We start from the raw sequence: 21268 nt of genomic DNA on the forward strand, positions 1-21268 counted from the left end.
TCCACCTAGAGTAGATCTGTTTGGAGTTTCCATCATAATATGGCTAGCCCATCATTGCGGTGGAGGTTCTAAACACGATCCGTGACTCTAGGGACCTCGCCTTAAACCAAGTTTTGTTTTCATAATCGGTGATTATGTAGTATTGAACCGAAGGGTGTACACCCTGTTCGTACAATACGAGAATCCCACTCAGATTAGATCATTTTAGAACTCCCATCACAATGTGGCCAGCCCACCATTGCGAGGAAGTTTTGAACTTGATCCGTGAGTCTAAGTTCCTTCCTTGAAAACATAACTTTAGAACCTACCTTTGGGAATTTCTTGTGATCAGAGAAACCCGTACTTCTTCCTGTTATCCTGACGTACCTGACGTGTGAATAATCTTGAGTCTGTATTCCTTTGCAAAAAACCTGGCAAAATTTCATGCATTTGCATATCATAAACATGCATTGCATTTCATCTTCCAGAAACAAAAGCTTACACCATGTTCTACCCTTTGTCCAGTAAACGCTGACTACTCGACACCGGTACGAGACACGCCGCAACTACAAGATGACACTCGAACAGCTTGAAGCCAACCAAGTTTCAATGAGGACCGACCTTGACTCCATGAAGGCAAAGATGGATCGCTTGCTGGAAACCATGTTACTCTTGGCCCAAAAGGAGAAGGATGCTGAGACTAACGCTGAAGCTAGGAAAGTTGCTGTCGAGTTTGGATCACCATCACTTAGCATCCCTGGAGTAACTAACCTTGATGGTAATCCCGCCCAGCCTAGAGGAGGACCGATCCCCATTCCTGTTCCCATGGACAACGTGAACCCCCACGAGCCTTCTGCTACATCTGCTCGCCATGGATCCTTGATGGGTGATGAAGATCCATATGACGCCTTCTTCATGCCACAACCTGCCAAACCTGCTGTTGGAGATCTCCCGGACCCAGCTGTTGAGAGACTCCATGCTCTGGAAGAGAAATTCAAGTCCTTGGAGGTTCATACTACTCCCGGTTTGGACGCTGTTGATATGTGCTTGGTACCAGGACTCGTGGTTCCCCAAAAATTCAAAGTCCCGGACTTTGACAAATACAAAGGGATCAGCTGCCCGAGGACTCACCTTAGAGCTTATTGCCGCAAAATGGCTGCCCACATCAGTAATGATCAACTCCTGATTCATTACTTCCAAGATAGTCTCAGTGGGGCATCCTTGGAGTGGTACATGCAACTGGAGAGAGGTCAGGTCCAGTCATGGAGAGACCTTGCTGAAGCTTTCCTCAGGCATTATCAGTACAATACTGATCTAGCACCCAATCGCACACAACTGCAAGACATGAATCAACGCAACAACGAGTCATTTAAGGAATACGCTCAGCGGTGGAGAGAGCTTGCAGCTCGTGTTCAACCTCCTCTTCTTGACAAAGAACTAATGGATATGTTTATGGGAACCCTGCACACCCAATACATGGAGAAAATGGTAGGATCCAGTTTCCCAACTTTTGCTGAGGTTGTCTCCGTGGGAGAACGAATTGAAAGCCAAATCAAGAAGGGAAAACTACCTTATGCTGCTAATGCTTCAAGTGGGATGAAGAAGCCTTATCCTAACCTCCCAAAGAAGCCAGAGGGTCAGACCAACGCCATAATGAGAGGAGGAGGATATAGGGCACGTCCGTGTGCTCCTATGCCTTATGATCAGGTCGCCGCTGTCGTCCCGACACCATATCATCAACCATATCAACAACCTTATCAACAGCCGGCTTACCAGCAGCCACATCAAAATCAACAACAACGTGCTCCACAACGTCAGCCTAACCAGCAAAGGGCAAGGAGGCCAGAAAGACATTTCGATCATTTGCCAGTGTCATACAGCAAGATCCTTCCCTACCTGCTAAAGGATGGATCGGTTGTTCTAAAGGAGATAGCACCTATAACTCCACCATATCCTCCAGGCTACGATGCCAATGCTCACTGTGAGTATCACATGGGTGCCCCAGGGCACACAATAGAGAACTGTAAGGCTTTCAAGCACAAGGTCCAGGACCTGATTGATAGTAAGGCACTTACATTCACGCCAGTGAGGCCAAACGTTGCAACGAACCCCATGCCGGCGCATGCAGAGTCAAGTGAAGCTCGAAGGTAAAGCTTCCCACCGACCTGATCAGCAAAGCAATTCCGCCGAAGAATCAAGAGATGAAGTCTGTTGCTTTGAATGAAGGCAATCCTGATGCCATTTTTACCATTTTGCATTCTTGTAATTTGATCTTATTTGTCTAAGTACTGTATGCTTTAAACATTGTTATCTGCACTCGGTTTTATTAATGGGATGATTATGCATGCTTTGAATCAATCTTTCATATTCACTCATCTTCAAATCACAAATACATACTTTTTCACCTCACTCTCTTCATCACAATATCATTAGTAAATGTTGGAAGGAGGATGACGAAAACAAAATACTCATAATTGCTGACTGTATGCTTTCGGATAAAATCCTGCTGATGATGTACAGGCATTGTTTCAAATCCCCAAACACTGGAGAGATAAGGAGTTAATCCCTAGTCAACCACTTCGAGCCTAGAAGTAGGAGTTTCTTTCAAATCTAAACAACCCTTACGCTTAACCTGGGGCAGGGTAGTGTTCAGTTGATTTGACTACACATTCAAATTACAAGATGAAATATCCCATGCGAGGATCAACCACACGATATTCTTCACACACATCCTGAAGTGTCGAAGGAACCATACAAATCCAAACTTTATGTCGGTTGTTCTTCAATAACCAATGACTTGGCAGTCACAATTTCCAAAAAAAAAAGAGAAAAAAGAAAAAAGAAGTAAAAAAAAAGAGCCCGCTAAGTCCAACACCCTAAAAAGGAGACTTAGGCAAAAACTGGGGCAATCCCGATGGATTAAAGCTTCAACAAGCGGTCCATGCAAAAGTTAGGGATCAAAACAAAAATCAAAAGAGACATTGAAAGTCTCCAACCAAACAAAACAAAACTCAGTGACCATCATACCAAAATCAAAGGGTCACTGACATCCAAAAAACGAAATAAGGTGGCTGCCATTCCAAGAGACCTTGGATCACCATCTTTATCCTTACACTTACAAAAGACGAGTGTGTATGAATTAACTGAACGTAGGATTGGAGATCATCATGAAGAAGGGGTGGGTTAAAATAAACTTTGAGCCTTATATCCTTTCGTTTCAATAACCATGAACCAAGCCACGTTACAACCTTCAAAAGACCTAATTGAAGTAAGGTTTGTTCTGAAAGCATATTATAGCAAGGTTGAGTAAACTGACTCCTAGATATTTGCTAATATTCTCTTCTCACTACATCATTCACACACTAGCTAAATCAAGCACCGCGTTTGGACTCATGATCCACTCGCCACACACTACCACAACACTCCAAATGAATCATTGTTTTTTCAAAACTTGCATAACTGTTGCATTAAAATCACCATTTCTTGAATAACAACTCTTAATTGTTAGTCAGTACTTGACGTCGAGAAAGTTCCAACAAGGACCAATTTAAGAGGCACTTGATCATTGGTGCTGACACGAATCAAGACCATCCTGTAAATCAGGGGCATGGCATCTTCGGATTATATTGACCTAAGAAGTAGTCATCATAAGACAAATCTCCAAGCATCGGCTGATCAAGGAGGAAAAGTACTTCAATACTCAGTCCGTATGAGGCAAGTCCCCCAAGGGCTAATCAGGGGCAGACCATTGCCAGAATCAGATATTGAAAGAACCAGACTCAGACCATGTCATGAGATAATCACTCCTAAGGTTTCCTTTCAAGGAGAATTCCTTTGAACACCCTACAATCAGGGGCAAGACGAGTTGCAAGGGGCAGTTCCCTCCATATCTTCAAATCAATCAAGCAGATTGCGTCAGACACTAGTAACTGCTTGAATTCACAACCAAAATGTCAAAAGTTCATACCAGGGCAACATCATATATTGACAAGAATCCTTGGGGCACGTCAAAAGCACAATCATCATGCGTTGATCACGTCGCTATGCTCAATTACAGGCTGACCAGATGCATCAAAAGAAGAACTGAGATCTTCTCGAAGACAAATACACAACATATCAGCGAGAGATCAAACTTGGGGCACCAAGAGTATCCACATCTATTGCGTGTTCATCACATCATCAACTACCGAGTGTCGGGAAGTCAGGTCCTTCCACCAATCAAAAGACCAATCCACATTGACAATTACCAAAAAGCCAAAGCCCACCTCGCTGGCATCTTCACAAAAACAAATATAACCAACTTTGGTTTCCAAAAAAATACATTGCCTTTGAAAAGGGGGGCCAATCCCAAACAAACCAATCATCCTTTGCATTCAAACATGCATCACATGCATCACATACATCACCTTATTACATAACACATGCATATCATTCATGTACATAACACAAATCAAAATCCAAGGTTTAGTCGTAGGCATCCAGGCCAATCCTCAGTCGAGTCATTGTCACTTCCTCTGAGTGAGTCCCTATCTTGTATTGTTGGGCATTCCCCATTAAGCTACATCCTTCAACCTTTTGTTGATAAGACGTTATCCTCAGCTAAGTCAAACAATGTTTCTCCAAACACTTACCTTGTTTCGCGTTGAGCGTCCCTCAATGAGTCGTTTCCTGTAACCTTTTGTTAACAGAAACTACATCTCCCTAGAGAATATTGGCTTTGCAACCTTTTGTTGTCAATACCCTGAGCAAGTCTCATCCAGCAATATTCTAACACTACCCAGCAAATCAGGTTTATTGAACTTTGACAGTAGCCTTATTTTTCCAATATTTTTCTCAATATCATCCTTTTGGTGAAAGTCCCTTGAGGAATAATATTAATCGTCACCCTGTTTACGATCACCGTTATCCTTTTGGTAATGGTAAATCCTTGACATTTGTGATCTTACCGTCATCCTTTTGGTGTCGAAGATCCTTGAAGTTTTGGTCCAATCTTCATCCTTTTGGTGAATAGTGACTTCTACAATCACTACAACCTACCGTCATCCTTTTGGTGTCGGCGATCCTTATGGTGATAAGCAATCCTTGTCATTTTGGTTCAATCATCATCCCTTTGGTGATGACGTCCAGTTTAATCTAAAATCATCCTTTTGGTGATAGAGACTATGGAATTCAGTTTAAGCTATCGTCCTTTTGGTGATAGTGACATATCGAAAGTCCAACCCCTACTGTCATCCTTTTGGTGTCAGTAATATTTGAAGTTATTATAACTTATTATCATCCTTTTGGTGGTAACGAGTTTTGAAGTTATGATCTCACCTTCATCCTTTTGGTGATGGTGATTGTGGATTCATTATCATCCTTTTGGTGATAACGAGTTCTGTTGTGTTGTAGTGCCTTCATCCTTTTGGTGATGGTGACTATCGACTTATTATCATCCTTTTGGTGGTAACAAGTTTTGTCGTTTGACAATACCTTCATCCTTTTGGTGATGGTGATTGTTGCTTCTTATCATCCTTTTGGTGATAACAAGTTTGTGTCTTGGCTCTACCTTCATCCTTTTGGTGACGGTGACCATTTGAGTTGTGTGCTTCTTATCATCCTTTTGGTGATAACAAGTTTGTGTCTTGATTATACCTTCATCCTTTTGGTGATGGTGATTATCATCCTTTTGGTGATAACAAGTCTGTGTCTTGATCTTACCTTCATCCTTTTGGTGATGGTGATCAATTGCGTGTGTGCTTATTATCATCCTTTTGGTGGTAATAAGTTTTGTCGTTTGACAATACCTTCATCCTTTTGGTGATGGTGATTGTTGACTTCTTATCATCCTTTTGGTGATAACAAGTTTGTGTCTTGATCCTACCCTCATCCTTTTGGTGAGGGTGATCAATTGCGTGTGTGCTTATTATCATCCTTTTGGTGATAACAAGTTTGTGTCTTGACCCTACCCTCATCCTTTTGGTGATGGTGATCAGTTGCGTGAGTGCTTATTATCATCCTTTTGGTGGTAACTAAGTTTTGTCGTTTGAAAGTACCTTCATCCTTTTGGTGATGGTGATTGTTGGCTTCTTATCATCCTTTTGGTGATAACAAGTTTGTCTTGATCCTACCTTCATCCTTTTGGTGATGGTGATCAATTGCGTGTGTGCTTCTTATCATCCTTTTGGTGATAACAAGTTTGTCTTGATCCTACCTTCATCCTTTTGGTGAGAGTGATCAATTGTGATGTGTGACTTATTATCATCCTTTTGGTGATAACAAGTTTGTGTCTTGATCCTACCCTCATCCTTTTGGTGATGGTGATCAATTGCGTGTGTGCTTCTTATCATCCTTTTGGTGGTAACAAGTTATGTCTTTTAACAATACCTTCATCCTTTTGGTGATGGTAATTGTTGACTTATTGTCATCCTTTTGGTGATAACAAGTCTGTGTCTTGATCTTACCTTCATCCTTTTGGTGATGGTGATCAGTTGTGTTGTGTACTTATTATCATCCTTTTGGTGATAACAAGTTTTGTTGTTTGACAATACCTTCATCCTTTTGGTCATGGTGATTGTTGACTTCTTATCATCCTTTTGGTGATAACAAGTTTGTCTTGATCTTACCTTCATCCTTTTGGTGATGGTGATCAATTGCGTGTGTGCTTATTATCATCCTTTTGGTGATAACAAGTTTTGTCGTTTGACAATACCTTCATCCTTTTGGTGATGGTGATTGTTGACTTATTATCATCCTTTTGGTGATAACAAGTCTGTGTCTCGATCCTACCTTCATCCTTTTGGTGATGGTGATCAATTGCGTGTGTGCTTCTTATCATCCTTTTGGTGATGACAAGTTTTGTTTTTAATTATACCTTCATCCTTTTGGTGATGGTGATTGTCGACTTATTATCATCCTTTTGGTGATAACAAGTTTGTTGTGTGACTACACCTTCATCCTTTTGGTGATGGTGATCATTGGAGTTATTTGACTTATTATCATCCTTTTGGTGATAACAAGTTTTGTTGTTGGATCTTACCTTCATCCTTTTGGTGACGGTGATCTTTGAAGTTGATGAGTCAACTGTCATCCTTTTGGTGATAGCCTTGATATTATACTCTGTACTGGGAAATCTTATCAGAATACCATCATCCTTTTGGTGACGGACATCATCCTTTTAGTAATGACTACCTTTGAAGCTCAGCTTATCCGTCATCCTTTTGGTGATGACAATCCTCAAAATCATAGTGAATCTCTGTCATCCTTTTGGTGTTAGAAAACCGATTTTGTCTTCACATCAGAAATAACCTGTGCAAGATTTGAATGTTGACTCGAGGGTTGGCATTGATCGAACATCCTACCCCTACTACCTTGGCATCCATTGCATTTTCATCTGCATTGCATTTCAAAGGACAAAATTTGGATCCTTTAGTATTTAATTACCTTCCACCACGAATGTAAGATGACCTTTGTCATTCTTACCTTCTGATTCAAGATAATTAAATAGGGGCAGCTGTCGTACCCCAATTTTGTCCGGGCTTATTTTAATTTCTTTTCAAAATTAATTTCAGTTTCATTTTTGCATCATACACATAACATGACACACATTTGCATCATGAATAAATGACGGAAATATCAATCAGAGGGAATTTATTTGAGAATAAAAAAAATCGGTTGAATTGTCAAGATTCGAAGAAAGACTGTGATTTATTTAATTTTCCGAATAAATTGTACTCATTTTTAATTGGTAATTTTCTTTTTGTTTAGATATTTAAATTAAGATAACTAGTTAGTGTTTTAAAAAATATTAGTTTTTTAATTAAATATTAGTTAGAGTTTTAATATTAGTTAGTTTTTTTTTAGGTATTAATTAGTTTTTTCATATTAATTATTTAATTATATAATAATTAGTTTAGTAATTAGTTTGTCTATAAATAGTTAGTTAGTTTTTAAAATAATGGTTAGATTTTTTTTAATATTAATTTGTAATAATAATTGTATATAATGTACATTGGATTCTATGAGGAAAAACAAAAAGACTGTTAGCTTCTCACGCTCCCAACGTCTCTCATCATCCACTCCCCCACTACCAACAAGACCCTGCTCCACTACCTCCTCTTTCCCTCTACTGTACGAAAAAGAAAAGAAAAAAACAAAAAAGAGAATCCCTACAAATGATCCTCGCTCTCTCACTCGGGCACGATTCACTCCACCATCTCCTCATTCTCTCACTCTCAGCATAAGAAAAAACACTCACATCACTCAGTAAAACCTTTTCCTCTTCCTAAGAGACCACTCACTATTCACTGGGCTCTCTCTCAGAAAACCCATACGCAATCCCTTCCTCCGTCGGTAACCCGCGTTTAACCAACAACATCGCCTCACCTTCCCTCTATGATCTTCACCTCTTCACCACTGCGAAACCCTTTCCACACCTTCATCGTCGCTCTTCAAAACCTATTACCGCCGCTCATCAAGCAACCGCCGAAACCCTAAACCCTTCATCACCTCCATCGCTAGTCCTCAATCGCCGCCGCCATCCATCACCACTTCACGCCACCACCTTCAAATCTCTCACACTCCTTCAAACCACCGCCTACCACCATCGCAAATCCATCTTCGTTCCAGCCGCCGCCTACCTTCAACAAACCCACCGGCCTTTAAACCCAAGCTGCAACATCCAAAACCCCACCGACGAGCTAGCCACCGTCACTCATCCTTCATTTTCCGTCATCCATCTCCACCATAAACTCTCCGTCTATGCCGGCAACGATCCGCCATCACCACCGGCGAAAACCCCAACGAACACCATACAACCTCCACGCCGTAACATCTAAACCATCAATCGTCTTCCCCATTTCATCCGCCGAAATACACTGATTAACCTCCGCCTTGCAAAACCCCCAAATCCTCACTTCATTTCGTCCCTTTCGAAATTCACAAAAAAACCTTTCCGACGAACGTTACATCGTCACCGTCGCGTTTGAGTTGCAGTTCTGTTTGGTTTATACCTTGTTTTTAGTTTTCAATGAACCTTAAAGCAATTTCCAGGAAGGCTATTGAACCTTTACAAGTGGGAGAAACATATGAGCTGTTGTGAATTGCACTTGAAGGCCACGGGTAGAAACTCAGTTTCGAAGGGACGTCCCAAACAGCGAAGGAAGGACGATACGCCCCAACAGACTCAGAGCAGCGGACAGAAAGTGATAGCTTGGTCGATTTGGGTAATATTTCTGTCAAAGCGTTAAATTTAAGTTTATGCTGTTTACATTTAATTTTGGGCAAGGATTCTGTTCATTGTTATATCCAGTATTTGTGTTACTATTATTCTCTTTAAGTCTTGCTAATTGCATCATGGTGATTTCATAGAAATATTGAACTTCATATTGAGTTGTATCGAAGCAGTTTGGCATTATTTACAAGGGATTTGGTACATGTTAACGATATCATTTTCTTGCTGCAGGATTAAATTTGTTTATAGTTACGGTAACAGTCCGTGTCGTGTTTCTTCTTGATATTATGTTGTTTGCTACAGCCACTGTTTTGATTCAAACTCGGTTGCATTAGTCCATGTTGGTTGTTGGTATTAGAATGTTGTAATGCTCTTTTCTAGGATATTCCCAATGCGATTGTGCTGTTGTCGTTATGTGTTGAAGTTGTCGTGTTTATTACAAGATTAATTGAGGATTTAATTTCATACTGTTATCAATTGTTTTGTTTATTGACATCTTTGGGTAAAACACTAGGAGAAGTTGTATGTATTAAATGAGAGCATCAGAATTAAAGTTTAAACTTATTATACATTGCAGTAACGTTGTTACCTTGATTGGTTAATTAGTAGAAATTTGCTAATTATTTTTCAGAATTGGTTTATTGATTAGTTGAACTTATTTGTTTAATAATGGTGTGTACTTTGGTAAAATGCTGGCATGAGGTATTGGTTTAATAAGGCTCTTAATGGCGTGTTGTTCTCGCTTCTACACTTCGTTTTTGCTACTACCATGTGTTTAAGATGCTTCAGTAATTTCAGCCTCATTTTATAAGTGGTTTGTAGATATAACTTTGGTGCATGGTGAAAATTAGAACGTAGTGGTTGTAATTCAGTTCCCACGTAATTAGTGCTTCAATTATCCTGATTTCATATCTAATGCTACTATAAATTTCACAATTTTCCTTAGTAAAATAAGCATCCCATATATCATAAATAATTATATTCTTTGGATGATGATTAAATGAAGTGAAGTTTTTTTAGTCAAACAAATATTCTATATGTCACAAATAATTATATATTTTATAATAGTAAAATAAAATAAATATTATTTTTATATAACTCGGGGTGAAAAGGAGATAGGAAGCGTACGCTTCATTATTTCTCAAGTACTCGAATAATCGGCGTACACCATATTGCGCGAGTTCTTGTCACCCGATTAAATCTTAAATCACAATATTCAAATCACTTTTCAAAGTCAAGTATAATTTCCAAATTCAAATAATTCAAATCAAATGTTCAAATTAATATAATTTCCAAATTCAAAACCAATTCAATTTCAAAAAAAGAATTTTTACACATAAATTTGGGATGAAAAGGAGATAGGAAGCGTACGCTTCACTATTTCTCAAGCACTTGAACAATTGGCGTACGCCATATTGCGTGAGTTCTTGTCACCCGATTAAACCCTAATAATCATACAATTTCAAATCAATTTTTTCAAATCAAATATAAAACACAAATTCAAATCATTTTTCCAAACCATTCGATCTCAAAGGAATTTTCTCTTTTAAACATAAATTTGGGATGAAAAGGAGATAGGAAGCGTACGCTTCACTATTTCTCAAGCACTCGAATAATTGGCGTACGCCATATTGCGCGAGTTCTTGTCACCCGATTAAACCTTAATCATATACATTCAAATCACATCTTCTAAATCAACTACAAGTCCTAAACCCTTTTAATTCCACATTTCAGATGAAAAGGAGAATAGTGAGCATCCGCTTCATTATCTCTCGATTATTCGAATAATTGGCGTACGCCACATTGCTCGAATCTTCGTCATCAATTCAAAACCACAATCAAATAAACTCAAATCATCTTCAAATCCAAGCCTACCAATCCAATATACAAATATATCTTTTACAATTTAAACTTCGGATGATAAAAGATGAGAGGCGTACGCCTTGCCATCTCTCGATTATTTGAATAATTGGCGAACGCCATATTGCACAAATTATCGACTTCCGACTAAAACACGCTAAATAAACTTGGATAAGAGAATAGGTGGCGTACGCCTCGTTATTCTTTGGATAAGCAAGTAGGGGGCGTACGCCTCACTACCGTGCATATTCAACATCCGCAAACAAACTTTCGATAAATAATTCGAACGAAAAGGGACTAGAAGGCGGACGCCTTATTACTCCTCGAAAGAATTGGATGATTGGTGAACACCACATTGCTCAATCTTTCGTCGTTCTCCAAAAACATCTCAAACAAATCAAACCTAACTTCTCGCCCCCGTGCGATCGAAACCAATCAAAACCCAAACACATCAAATTAACTTGTCACCCCCGCGTGACCAAAACCTATTCAAAAGAACACTGTCAATCCTTTCTGATGCGCACAACAAACCAGTGCTAGAGCCTCCCCCGAGAGTAGACAACGCCAGCGTTTAGCCGTTAGAACGCCGACTAACACAGTCGTTCATCAAAACAAAACACACCCAAATATTCGTAGTAGCCCGAACTACGAATGCTCTGATTTCCTTATTGCACTATAAGGATACGTAGGCAGGAGATTGATGTATCTTCGCGAGCACACTAATAAAAAACCTCCCATTTCCCCCTCCTGAGGTCTTCATCCATATCTATCATCAATTCTAATCACTCGAAGCAAGCAAATAAACAGTCAATTAACAGTCAAATAGCAAAATCAGACTAAGAGGTTCCCGTTGAGTACAACGGACGTAAGGGGTGCTAATACCTTCCCCTTGCGTAATCGACTCCCGAACCCGAATATGGTTGCGACGACCATTATTCTTATTTTTAAAGGTTTTCTCGATATTTTCCTATTCCTTCATTGGAATGAATAAAGTTCGGTGGCGACTCTGTTCGAACTAACATTTTTTCCGCGTCCCATCGCGAGGGATCGCATTATCATCATTTTTTGAGGTGCGACATGTCTGTACTACGTCCTAAATAGGCCAAGAGGGGGTAAATGTTCTACAGTCCTCAGTTTCTCGGACCCAAATTAGAGTTAGTAATGCCTAACCATAAATACTTGTGTGACATTTCCAAATCCCAAAGGGTCTCCACTGAGCAGAAGGATCTCAAGCCAACTTGTTAAGGACTATTCTGCACAAGTCGAACATGACTATACCATCCTCCTATCTTAATTGCACTCAAGTTCGGGTTAGAACTTATCTCACCACTCAGAGATCACCAAGCACAACAAGCAGATTATATCATACAAATATACATACATCACATATATATAATTATATACACACAAAACAGTAGGCTAAACCCACTAGAGACTACTCCCCAGCAGAGTCGCCACTTAGTTTTTGTAGCGGTAAATTCATGATCATCAAGCTATGGATAAGTAAGACATCAAATAACAAGAGTCACCACTGTGCTTTTATTGTTTCCAAGGGAAAAGGGAAAAGTACGAACAAAACCCAAAAGTAAGAAGTTTTCAAATCAAAACTAATAAAATGCCAGAGATTACAGGTAAGGGGGTTGGTTACATAGAGGGAAGGTGTTAGCACCCAAAGTGTCCTAGGTAGTCCTAGGGAGCCCTTTCTTGTGTGCATATGTATTTTATATAAAGTGATGTTTGCAATAAATAGAGTGGAGAGATGAGAAAAGAATTCATTAATTATATTTTTGTGTATGACAAGACCTTCGGACTTGTGCCTACGTACCAACATAAAATGAGGGATCAAAACCTCGTAGTTCGTGATACAAATTTCAAAGTGGATGCATTGCTTTTAATCAAAAATTAAGTTTGAAAGGCACAAGGGCCTAGAAAATGGTGTGAATGAGTTAGTTCTTTTTGACTTTTTGAAAGTTTTAAGTCAAGTATAGTTAAGTTTATTTACAAGTTTGATTTAAGAAAAGAAGTTTGAAATATGCAATAGCATAAGGCCAAAGTTTCTAATTTGCAAAGGGTATAAGTTTAGAAAATAACAAGCTCAAACAAAGAAGTTTTTAAAAGAAGGGAGAGATTTTGAAATTAAAGAGACGGGGAGGAGATGAAGAGACTAATCCTAAGCATAAATTTAAAAGTTAAGAGTTGAAAAGATCTGACAAATGACCTGCAATCCAATAGGCAAGAATGCCATATAGAAACCCCAAATTCCCTTGGATATTTGAATCAAGCAACAAACAATGAATACAATATTAACTTGAAGAGCAAGGCATTAAATAAAGATAGCCACATCCAAGCTTTAGCCACTCCATGATCTCTTTTAAATTTGCCCATGTAGTAGATGAATTCCAAAAGTCACAGGTTCAAAATAACAGCTTCACAATGATCATGTTACAGATGAACTCAGATGGATCTTCAATGATGTATCAGATGAAGTTTCAGATTGCAAGCACTTGGTTACATGAAAGTTGGCATTAACCAAGTCCTTTTGTATAGGGATGTTGCCTAGATTCCAAGTCCAATTATCCAAGATCAGACCAACAGTCCACACAATAGTTTTTTAGGGTTTTTGTTTCTTATTATGTACATTGGTCAAATACCACACAAACAAACAAAAATATACACAAACAAGATATATCACACAATATGGTCCAAGTGGACAAAGTGTAAATGCATTAAAATAAACAATAAGAATGGTATGGATAATGGCAAATGAATAGAGCTTAAAAAATAAAGTGAATTAAAAGTAAATGACTTGAAATTAAATGTTAGTTGTTGATGAATTAGAAGTTAGTATTTTTTTGATTTTGCTTTTCATTTTAAGTCATTCTTTGGAGAACACTCAACCCACTTATCACAAGCATGGATCCTTGAACCAAGACATCTTCCAAAGGAAGGAAAAAAGACCAAGTTTCCACACAATACCATGAAAGAGGGGAGACTTACAATCTCACTAACTAGAATGCTATGCCTTTTTGTGTCAAAAATTTAGCGCTATGTTAAGCAACCGTAATTGGACTTATGTAGAAGTCACAACTATTTGAGGTCGGGCAATAGAATTTTGGTGTTAATGCATGTTAGAGACATAGTATAATAGACTATGCTCATGAAACATACCACACACAAAAAGAATATGCAAAAGAGGTGGCCTAATCTTATCCATGCTTATGTTGATTTTTCAATCAACTAGCCTTAGGACTTTGAGATATCATAGGCCAAATGAGATGTGTAGTGGGGTTTTCGTTACTTTAGGTTTATTGACTAAACCAAAAGTCAACATACAATTCGAGTCGCCACCGCACTTTTATTTGTCCAAAGGAAAGGCTAAAAAGCGAACAAAAGCCAAGGTAAGAAGTTTTTCAAATCAAAAACTAATAAAAATGTCAGAGATCTAGGTAAGGGGGTTGATTATGAAATGAGAAGGTTTTACGCACCCAAAACATCCTTAGTACTCTAAGGGAACCCTTTTTGCAAATATGTGTTGTAGGTTGGTATTTGTGAAAAGATTTGTGCAAAAGATTGGAGGGATGAGAAGAGAATAGATTATATTTACAAATTTTGTTGTTTGAATGGATGAACCCATTGCCTACGTACCATCACAAAGGAGGATCAAAACCTCGTAGTTCGGGGTAAAAATCTCAAAGATTGGTGAATTGATTTGACCAAAAGCCTTAAGGTCTTTTGTTATCAAAGGGAGAAAACTCAACCTAAGCCAACTATCCACCATGTGAGGAAGGCTTCAACATGCCAATGAGGGGTTGACCCTATAATAAGCATGGAAGGCTTATAATCCAACACTAAGGATGAGGTGAGATTTACATCAACCACTATGATAACTCAAACCTATGACTAATGTTTATGAAAAGTTTTAACAGGTGGCCATTGGAACCACAAAAACAACTTGAAGTGGGTTATACTTACAAGTTAGATTTATTTACAAAATGAAGTTAAAGTTGGATTAAGATTTATTCACAATGAGTATTTATGAAAATGGTTTTGAAAAGTCAAAGGCTTAAGGCCTAGGTTTCTAATTTGAAACAAAGTCAAAGTTTAGAAAATGATTTTTGGCTTGGTTAGAGTGGGGAGAAGAAGAGAAGGGCTACTCCTAAGGCACACAAAGATAAGAGGGGAAAGATAAACCCTTGGAGTTCCTTTTCTTGAAGTCATATAGATGACTCAAGATGCTCTTTTCCTTTGGACTTAGCGCACAAGCAAGCAATCAACAAATTGAACTTAAGTTCCTAGGATCTTCATTTGGCTTGTCTCTTAACTTGGCTATTCATGACAATGGTCCTCTTTTCACAATCTCAAGATGGGATCCCTATCACACAAGAGCAAACATCAAAAAGTTCACAACACAATAAGGTGAACAGACAAAGAATAAGTTTGGATGAGAAGTCCTTTGAGGTCAACTTTGAATTTTAGCATTCTAAAGGCATGAGGCCTAGTTGCTCTTCAACAATTTTTGCATTCTAAAGGCATGAGGCCTAGTTGCTCTTGAACTTCTTTAAGCATAGGTAAGTCCTAATTCTAAGTCCTTTCTCCTTTTGCAATTGGTTCACACAAAACAAACACAAAACAAACACAAGATAGCAGTATATTTATATACAATAATGAGCTCAAATGAGCAAAAGAAAAATGACATAAACATAAAATATGTGCTCAAGTGAGCAAAGTGAAAATCAATATGAATAATGAGCAAGAAATAAATGGCATTAAAAGTAAATGGCAAGAAATTAAAAGCTCAAATTAAAGTTAGTAATTAGTGAAGTTATGTTAGTTTGTCATAAGACAATGTAGCACTATGTTAAGCAATCGTAAGTGGACTAATGTAGTAGTCACACCTATCTGAGGCTGGTCAATAAAAATATAGGCAAATAACACAAGTTAGAGATCATGACTAGTAAGCCAAGCTCCATAAACTTGCCATGCCAAACAAAAGGGGAAGGGCCTTGTATTGACTTTAGGTTATTTGCTTGACCAAGAAGCAACCTATCTTGGACACAAAACAACTCACTTGATCATGGATCAAGTTGAGTTTGGTTTGTATCAAAGAAGGTTAAACCTCTCATTTGTCAAGACCAACCATAAGACTTTAACTCATTGGCCATTAATGGAAAGGAAGGGATGAAGATGAAAGGGAGGGGAAAAGAAGACCACAACCAAATCCAATTGATCAAATGTGAATCAAATCAACATCAACCAACACCAAACAGAAAAGAAATGAAGATAACAAGTCAACAATATTTTTTTTTGGCATTTTTTAAATTAAAATAAAATGCAAATAAAAAAAATAAACAAATAAGGTCAAACCTCAAATTCAATTCAAATCAACTTCAACAAGTCCAATTAAACTCTCATAGGTCCAACATGGTCAAACAAGCTTTGACTAATTTTCTCACCAATTTTTGAAATGAGAAAGTATTTAAAAAACAATTTAAAATAATTAAAAATAGCACAATATGAATTAAAATGAATTAAAACTATTAAAAATCAAACAATCCATGAAAAATATGAAATGAAGTCACAAAAACAATTAAAAATCAATATATGAAACTAGATTTTTCAAGAAAAATATTGGAATTGGTCTCTTATTTTTATGACTTCAAATGAATTTTTTATGAATTTTTAAAAATCAAATGAATTAGTTGAAAATAAAAGAAAATAGAATAAATGGAAAAAACCAGCGCCACAGGATGAAGCTCATTAATTGACGTGGCATGGATAAATGGCTCAGATCATGGAGAACACTCTACATCCAAGTCAAACGTGTAGCAACATGTATTAAATGAAGTAAACATAATGGAGGATCAAGATTAAAACGTGGAATCTAGATCCAATGGCCAGGAGACAAGACACATAGTGGTGGTGGTGGAAACCACCGTCTTTTCCGGCGAGCCAACAGAATCCGGCCACCAGTTGCAGAGAAAAAAAAGTTTAATGAAAATGGAAAACAAAGACATGAAAATGAAGCTCGTGTGATGGAGATCAACATTGTATCCATGAATCTTCCCCACTCTTCCCATATTGAGAGAAATGTGAAGGAGAAGATCATGGTGTTCAAACTGAAAGTTCATGAAATGGAAAATTGAAAGCATCACAAGCTTGCTTCAAGTGTGAGGACTTCAGAAAACCACATAAACACAAAAATACTACATTGAAATGAGAGTTATCGATCCAAAAAGTTTGAATGTATACCTCTGAATTGAAGCACCTCTGGCCACGAAACCTCCAAGTTCTTTGCTTCTCTTTGATCTATGGATGTAGTGGAAGTGAAAGGCTAAGGAATTAGGCTTTGAAGATCAGCTAATGATGCTGAATTTCAAGCTCGAAAGTGAGAAAAATTTCTGAAAAATTCCTTTGGTATGGCTATGGTTTCAATGCTGCAGCAATTCAGATCTCCAAAAGGTTTTTTAAATGAATGAGAGGGAACCTCTATTTATAGCTAAAAGCATCAGGTCACACGCTTCCTTCATGTGCATGAAATTTGAGCTTTGATGTGCCTGGGCTTGTACAGGCGTATGAAAGGCCCAATGATGGATGCAAAAGCTTGTTGAGTTCACCTGGAAAGAATTTGGACGTGCATTTTGGAGGGAACTAGCTTGCATACCAAATTATAACATGAAATGCCAAAATCCACATAAATGGAAAGGTCTTCCAAACTCCCAAATGGTACATCCAAATGAGTTATGTGAGTAATGGTTAGAAAGCCCTTGGAATAAGGAACAAAAGTAATGTTGGGAAAAAATTCATTAGGCATGTGCAAATTAATGAAAACTGGCCTGGAAGATCCAAGTACAAAACATGTTTAAGTCACATTTGAAAAATTTCACCAAAAGCAAGTCTAATCAAACCCCTCTGTTTTCATGATGCAAGCTTCAAATGGAAAAACTCCAACATCAAAGTTTTATATCTTTTCAAGATGATAAATTTAGACTCAAAGTTTGCATCATTTGGATTTTCTATGACAAAGTTATAGGCATTTGAAGTTGGGTACTTTTTCAAATTCAATGAATTAGGTCCAATATGACCTATAATGTTTTGTATTATCACATGTATTTATTTTAGGACTATGAAATTTTGTCCAACATAACATTTGAAGTAGACATCTCAATATTTCCAATGCATTTGGTCTCACCTCAAAATAATAAAAATTAAGGAAGTTATGCCCTTGGTGAGTTGACCCAAAATTAGAGTTTCAGTCAAAATGACTTATAATGTTTTGAAATTAATGATGACCTTACAAGTTTAAAATGGATTTTTTGATGAACATGAAAGTTGTTCATATGGTTCCTAAGAACAGGTTTTCTCTTGGGGTCATCTTCATTTGACAAATACATCAAAAGTTATATCTCAATGGTGCTCAGCTTAGTCAGATGACTTGACTGGTCAACTTTTTAAGGCCAAACTTCAAATCTTGATGAATAAATGATTGAGGGGCCTCAAATAGGCTCATATATTCATAAAATGATAAATTAAAGAACTTAACTTGATTAAATTTGATCATAGGTTAAGATTGCTTCATGAGCAAGGCACAATCAAAGCATAGTGAAATTAGGGTTTCCTTGGGAAACAATCTTCAAGCCCTTTGGGTTATCTTGATCAAATTGACAAATTGAGATACTTGGGAGAAATATATGATGATTAGGATCTTTGTGGACCATTGTCATGCTTTTTCTCATCTTCCTCTAGCCATTGCATTGAGCTTAGGAGCCTCCTAGGAGCATTGGAGCACATGACCACTTGAGCTTCAAAACAAAAAGAGTTAGTGACATATTTTTGTGCTTTTGGTTAGTAATCAAATAAGAAAAGAAATATTATACAATGCAAGCATGCTTGGTGATTTAAAAACACTCACACAAGTCCCACCCTAGGGTTAAGGAGCCAAACATGCTATGATCCTTTAGGCAATGCACTTGTGCAACAACATGATGCCATAAGGGATCTTAGGGTCAAAATTAGGGTCTTACAAGATGGATGCATAAAGAAGGGGAACTAGATGAAGAGGGAGGGGAATAGATCAAAACTCAAATTGGTCAAAGGAGGACTTTTACGAAATTAAGATCATTCATTCATTTTGGGAGATGGAATGTACATTCCATCAATCCCCTAAATCCAATGATCTTAACCTAGCAAATTCAAATCAACATTGACCAAGGCCCGACAACACAAGTCAAACTTATACAAATAATCAAGATAGCTCAACACAATTATTTGGCATTTATTCAATTTAAAAAAAACTAAAAATAATGCATTAAATTAAATATGGTTTGTCAAACTTCTAAAATCTCATCAAAATACCAAAGAAATGGCCATGAGATTTATCATAGGTCAAACAAGGTCAAAGGACCTTGGAGAAAAAATTTCAGAATTTTTGGAGACTTAAAAGTATTTTTAAACAATTAAAAATATTCACAAAATCAATAAAATCATGAAAAATATTAATAATGATCCAAAAAAATAATTTTAATTCAAAATATGAAAGAAGAAATTATTTAAATTTTTTTTGTGAAACTCTCTTATTTTTTTGGATCAATATTAAAATTAATATGAATTAATGAAAATCAAATGAAATAAAATAAAAATAAAAAAAATCAAAAAATGTGGACCACTTGATCTCCCTCATTAATTGAGGTGGCAAATCAAGTGGTCTAAACGCGTGTTCCACCAAACACACGAGTCAGTGCGTCACACCAATGGTATTCAAAAGCAAAGCTCAAGATTAAAATAATTTAAACAAGATCAATGGCTCAAAACCTGTCCAACACACCACCGGCGCTAGACCTCCGGTCACCTTCTCAGGCGGGATCCATCGGACTGGTTCACTCATAACCATCAAGAAAATGAAAAAAAAGGACATGATCTGAAATAAAAAATGGCATAGAGCACGAATCTGACCTCAATTTCAACTAACTCCAAATATATAGAAAGATATGAGGAGTTGAATTTTGAGGTGTGTCAACTGAGTTACTTCGATTTGACCTCAAAGCAACTCAATCTTCTTTCCTACATTGGTAGGACTTCAGACAATCAAAAATCCAAGAGAATTGATGAGAATTGAGTGAGAATCAAAGAGAATAAGATTTCTGAAAATTACCTTCAATGATGTGCAGAAATGGATCTTGCTTGCTTCAAACTTGACTCGATCATACTCGAGGAGCTTGCAGAGGTGGTTTGGCAATGGTACAAAGCTTTTTGGATCCTGGAGTTTTTGAATCTTCAAACAGTGAGATTCAAACTCAATTTTCAAGTTGAAAATTCTCAGATTTTCCTTTGAATGGTGAGAGTTTCAATTGGGGGGCAAAGTTGGCACGCAAGGTGTCTTTGAAATGAGCTCAGAGGTCTTGTATTTATAGATTTTGAGATTGATAATTGCACACTTGAAAAATTGCTAAAAATGGCAAGGGTGATGCAGAAGCTTGCATGGGCATGTGTAGGCCCATGAAGCAATCCATTATGATCCAATTGCAACTGTACCGAAGTTCAAATCATGCTTGAATGGCAAGGCAAAGTGAAATGGAGTTTTGGACATTTGATTTTCTCCAATGATGCAGACCTGTTAAGACTATGCGCAGCCCTAGCTAACCTCATCCAAAATGCATGAAATATGGTTCTTTGGAAAGCTTAGATCAAGGGGAACAACTTTGATGTTGGACACTTTTCCAATTGGAATTTTGATCATGGTGAATTTTGAGGTGGAAGTTTGTAAATTTCAACATGTTGAAATTTTTTCTAAGTGTTAAGCCATATATCTCAATATTCCACCTTGCTTAACTTTTTATGTGAGCTTCAAATGAGAAACGTGTCTTCAAAAAAAGTTGTATATATTTCAAATACCTTCAAAATGGTCACCAATTTCATGTCATTTGGATTTAGAATGATAGAGTTATGCATTTTTGAAGTTGAGGAAAATCACGTGTTCAATGGGATAGGTAAAAAATGACCTATAATGTATCCTCATATCACATGCTTATAAACGTTGAATTAGCTCTCACTCCAAACATCAAAGTTGAAGTAGACATCTTGAAGTTGATTGTGAAACTTGGAAATATTTCATATAATAAAAAATAAGCAAGTTATGGCCTTGGGTAGTTGACTTTCAAATTAGGGGTTAGACAAAATGACCTATAATGTTTCAACATAGAAAATGATTTTACAAGCAAAACT

General features: G+C 37.4%; 1 protein-coding gene and 1 long non-coding RNA gene across 2 annotated transcripts; both read left to right on the forward strand.

Moving 5' to 3' along the window:
- The first annotated feature begins 552 nt into the window (after nt 1-552).
- On the forward strand, nt 553-7733 carry LOC127101714 (uncharacterized). The gene is made up of 3 exons (XM_051039165.1): nt 553-1147; nt 1298-1960; nt 7726-7733. The coding sequence occupies exons 1-3, from the start codon at nt 553-555 to the stop codon at nt 7731-7733; spliced, it is 1266 nt and encodes a 421-aa protein (XP_050895122.1).
- Nucleotides 7734-7990: 257 nt separating this feature from the next.
- LOC127107267 (uncharacterized) lies at nt 7991-9754 on the forward strand. The gene is made up of 2 exons (XR_007795666.1): nt 7991-9182; nt 9422-9754. It is a non-coding gene; the product is annotated as an uncharacterized LOC127107267 (long non-coding RNA).
- The last annotated feature ends 11514 nt before the right edge of the window (nt 9755-21268 follow it).

This window comes from Lathyrus oleraceus, chromosome 7 (genome assembly GCF_024323335.1).
Source record: "Lathyrus oleraceus cultivar Zhongwan6 chromosome 7, CAAS_Psat_ZW6_1.0, whole genome shotgun sequence".
Classification (NCBI taxonomy): domain Eukaryota; kingdom Viridiplantae; phylum Streptophyta; class Magnoliopsida; order Fabales; family Fabaceae; genus Lathyrus; species Lathyrus oleraceus.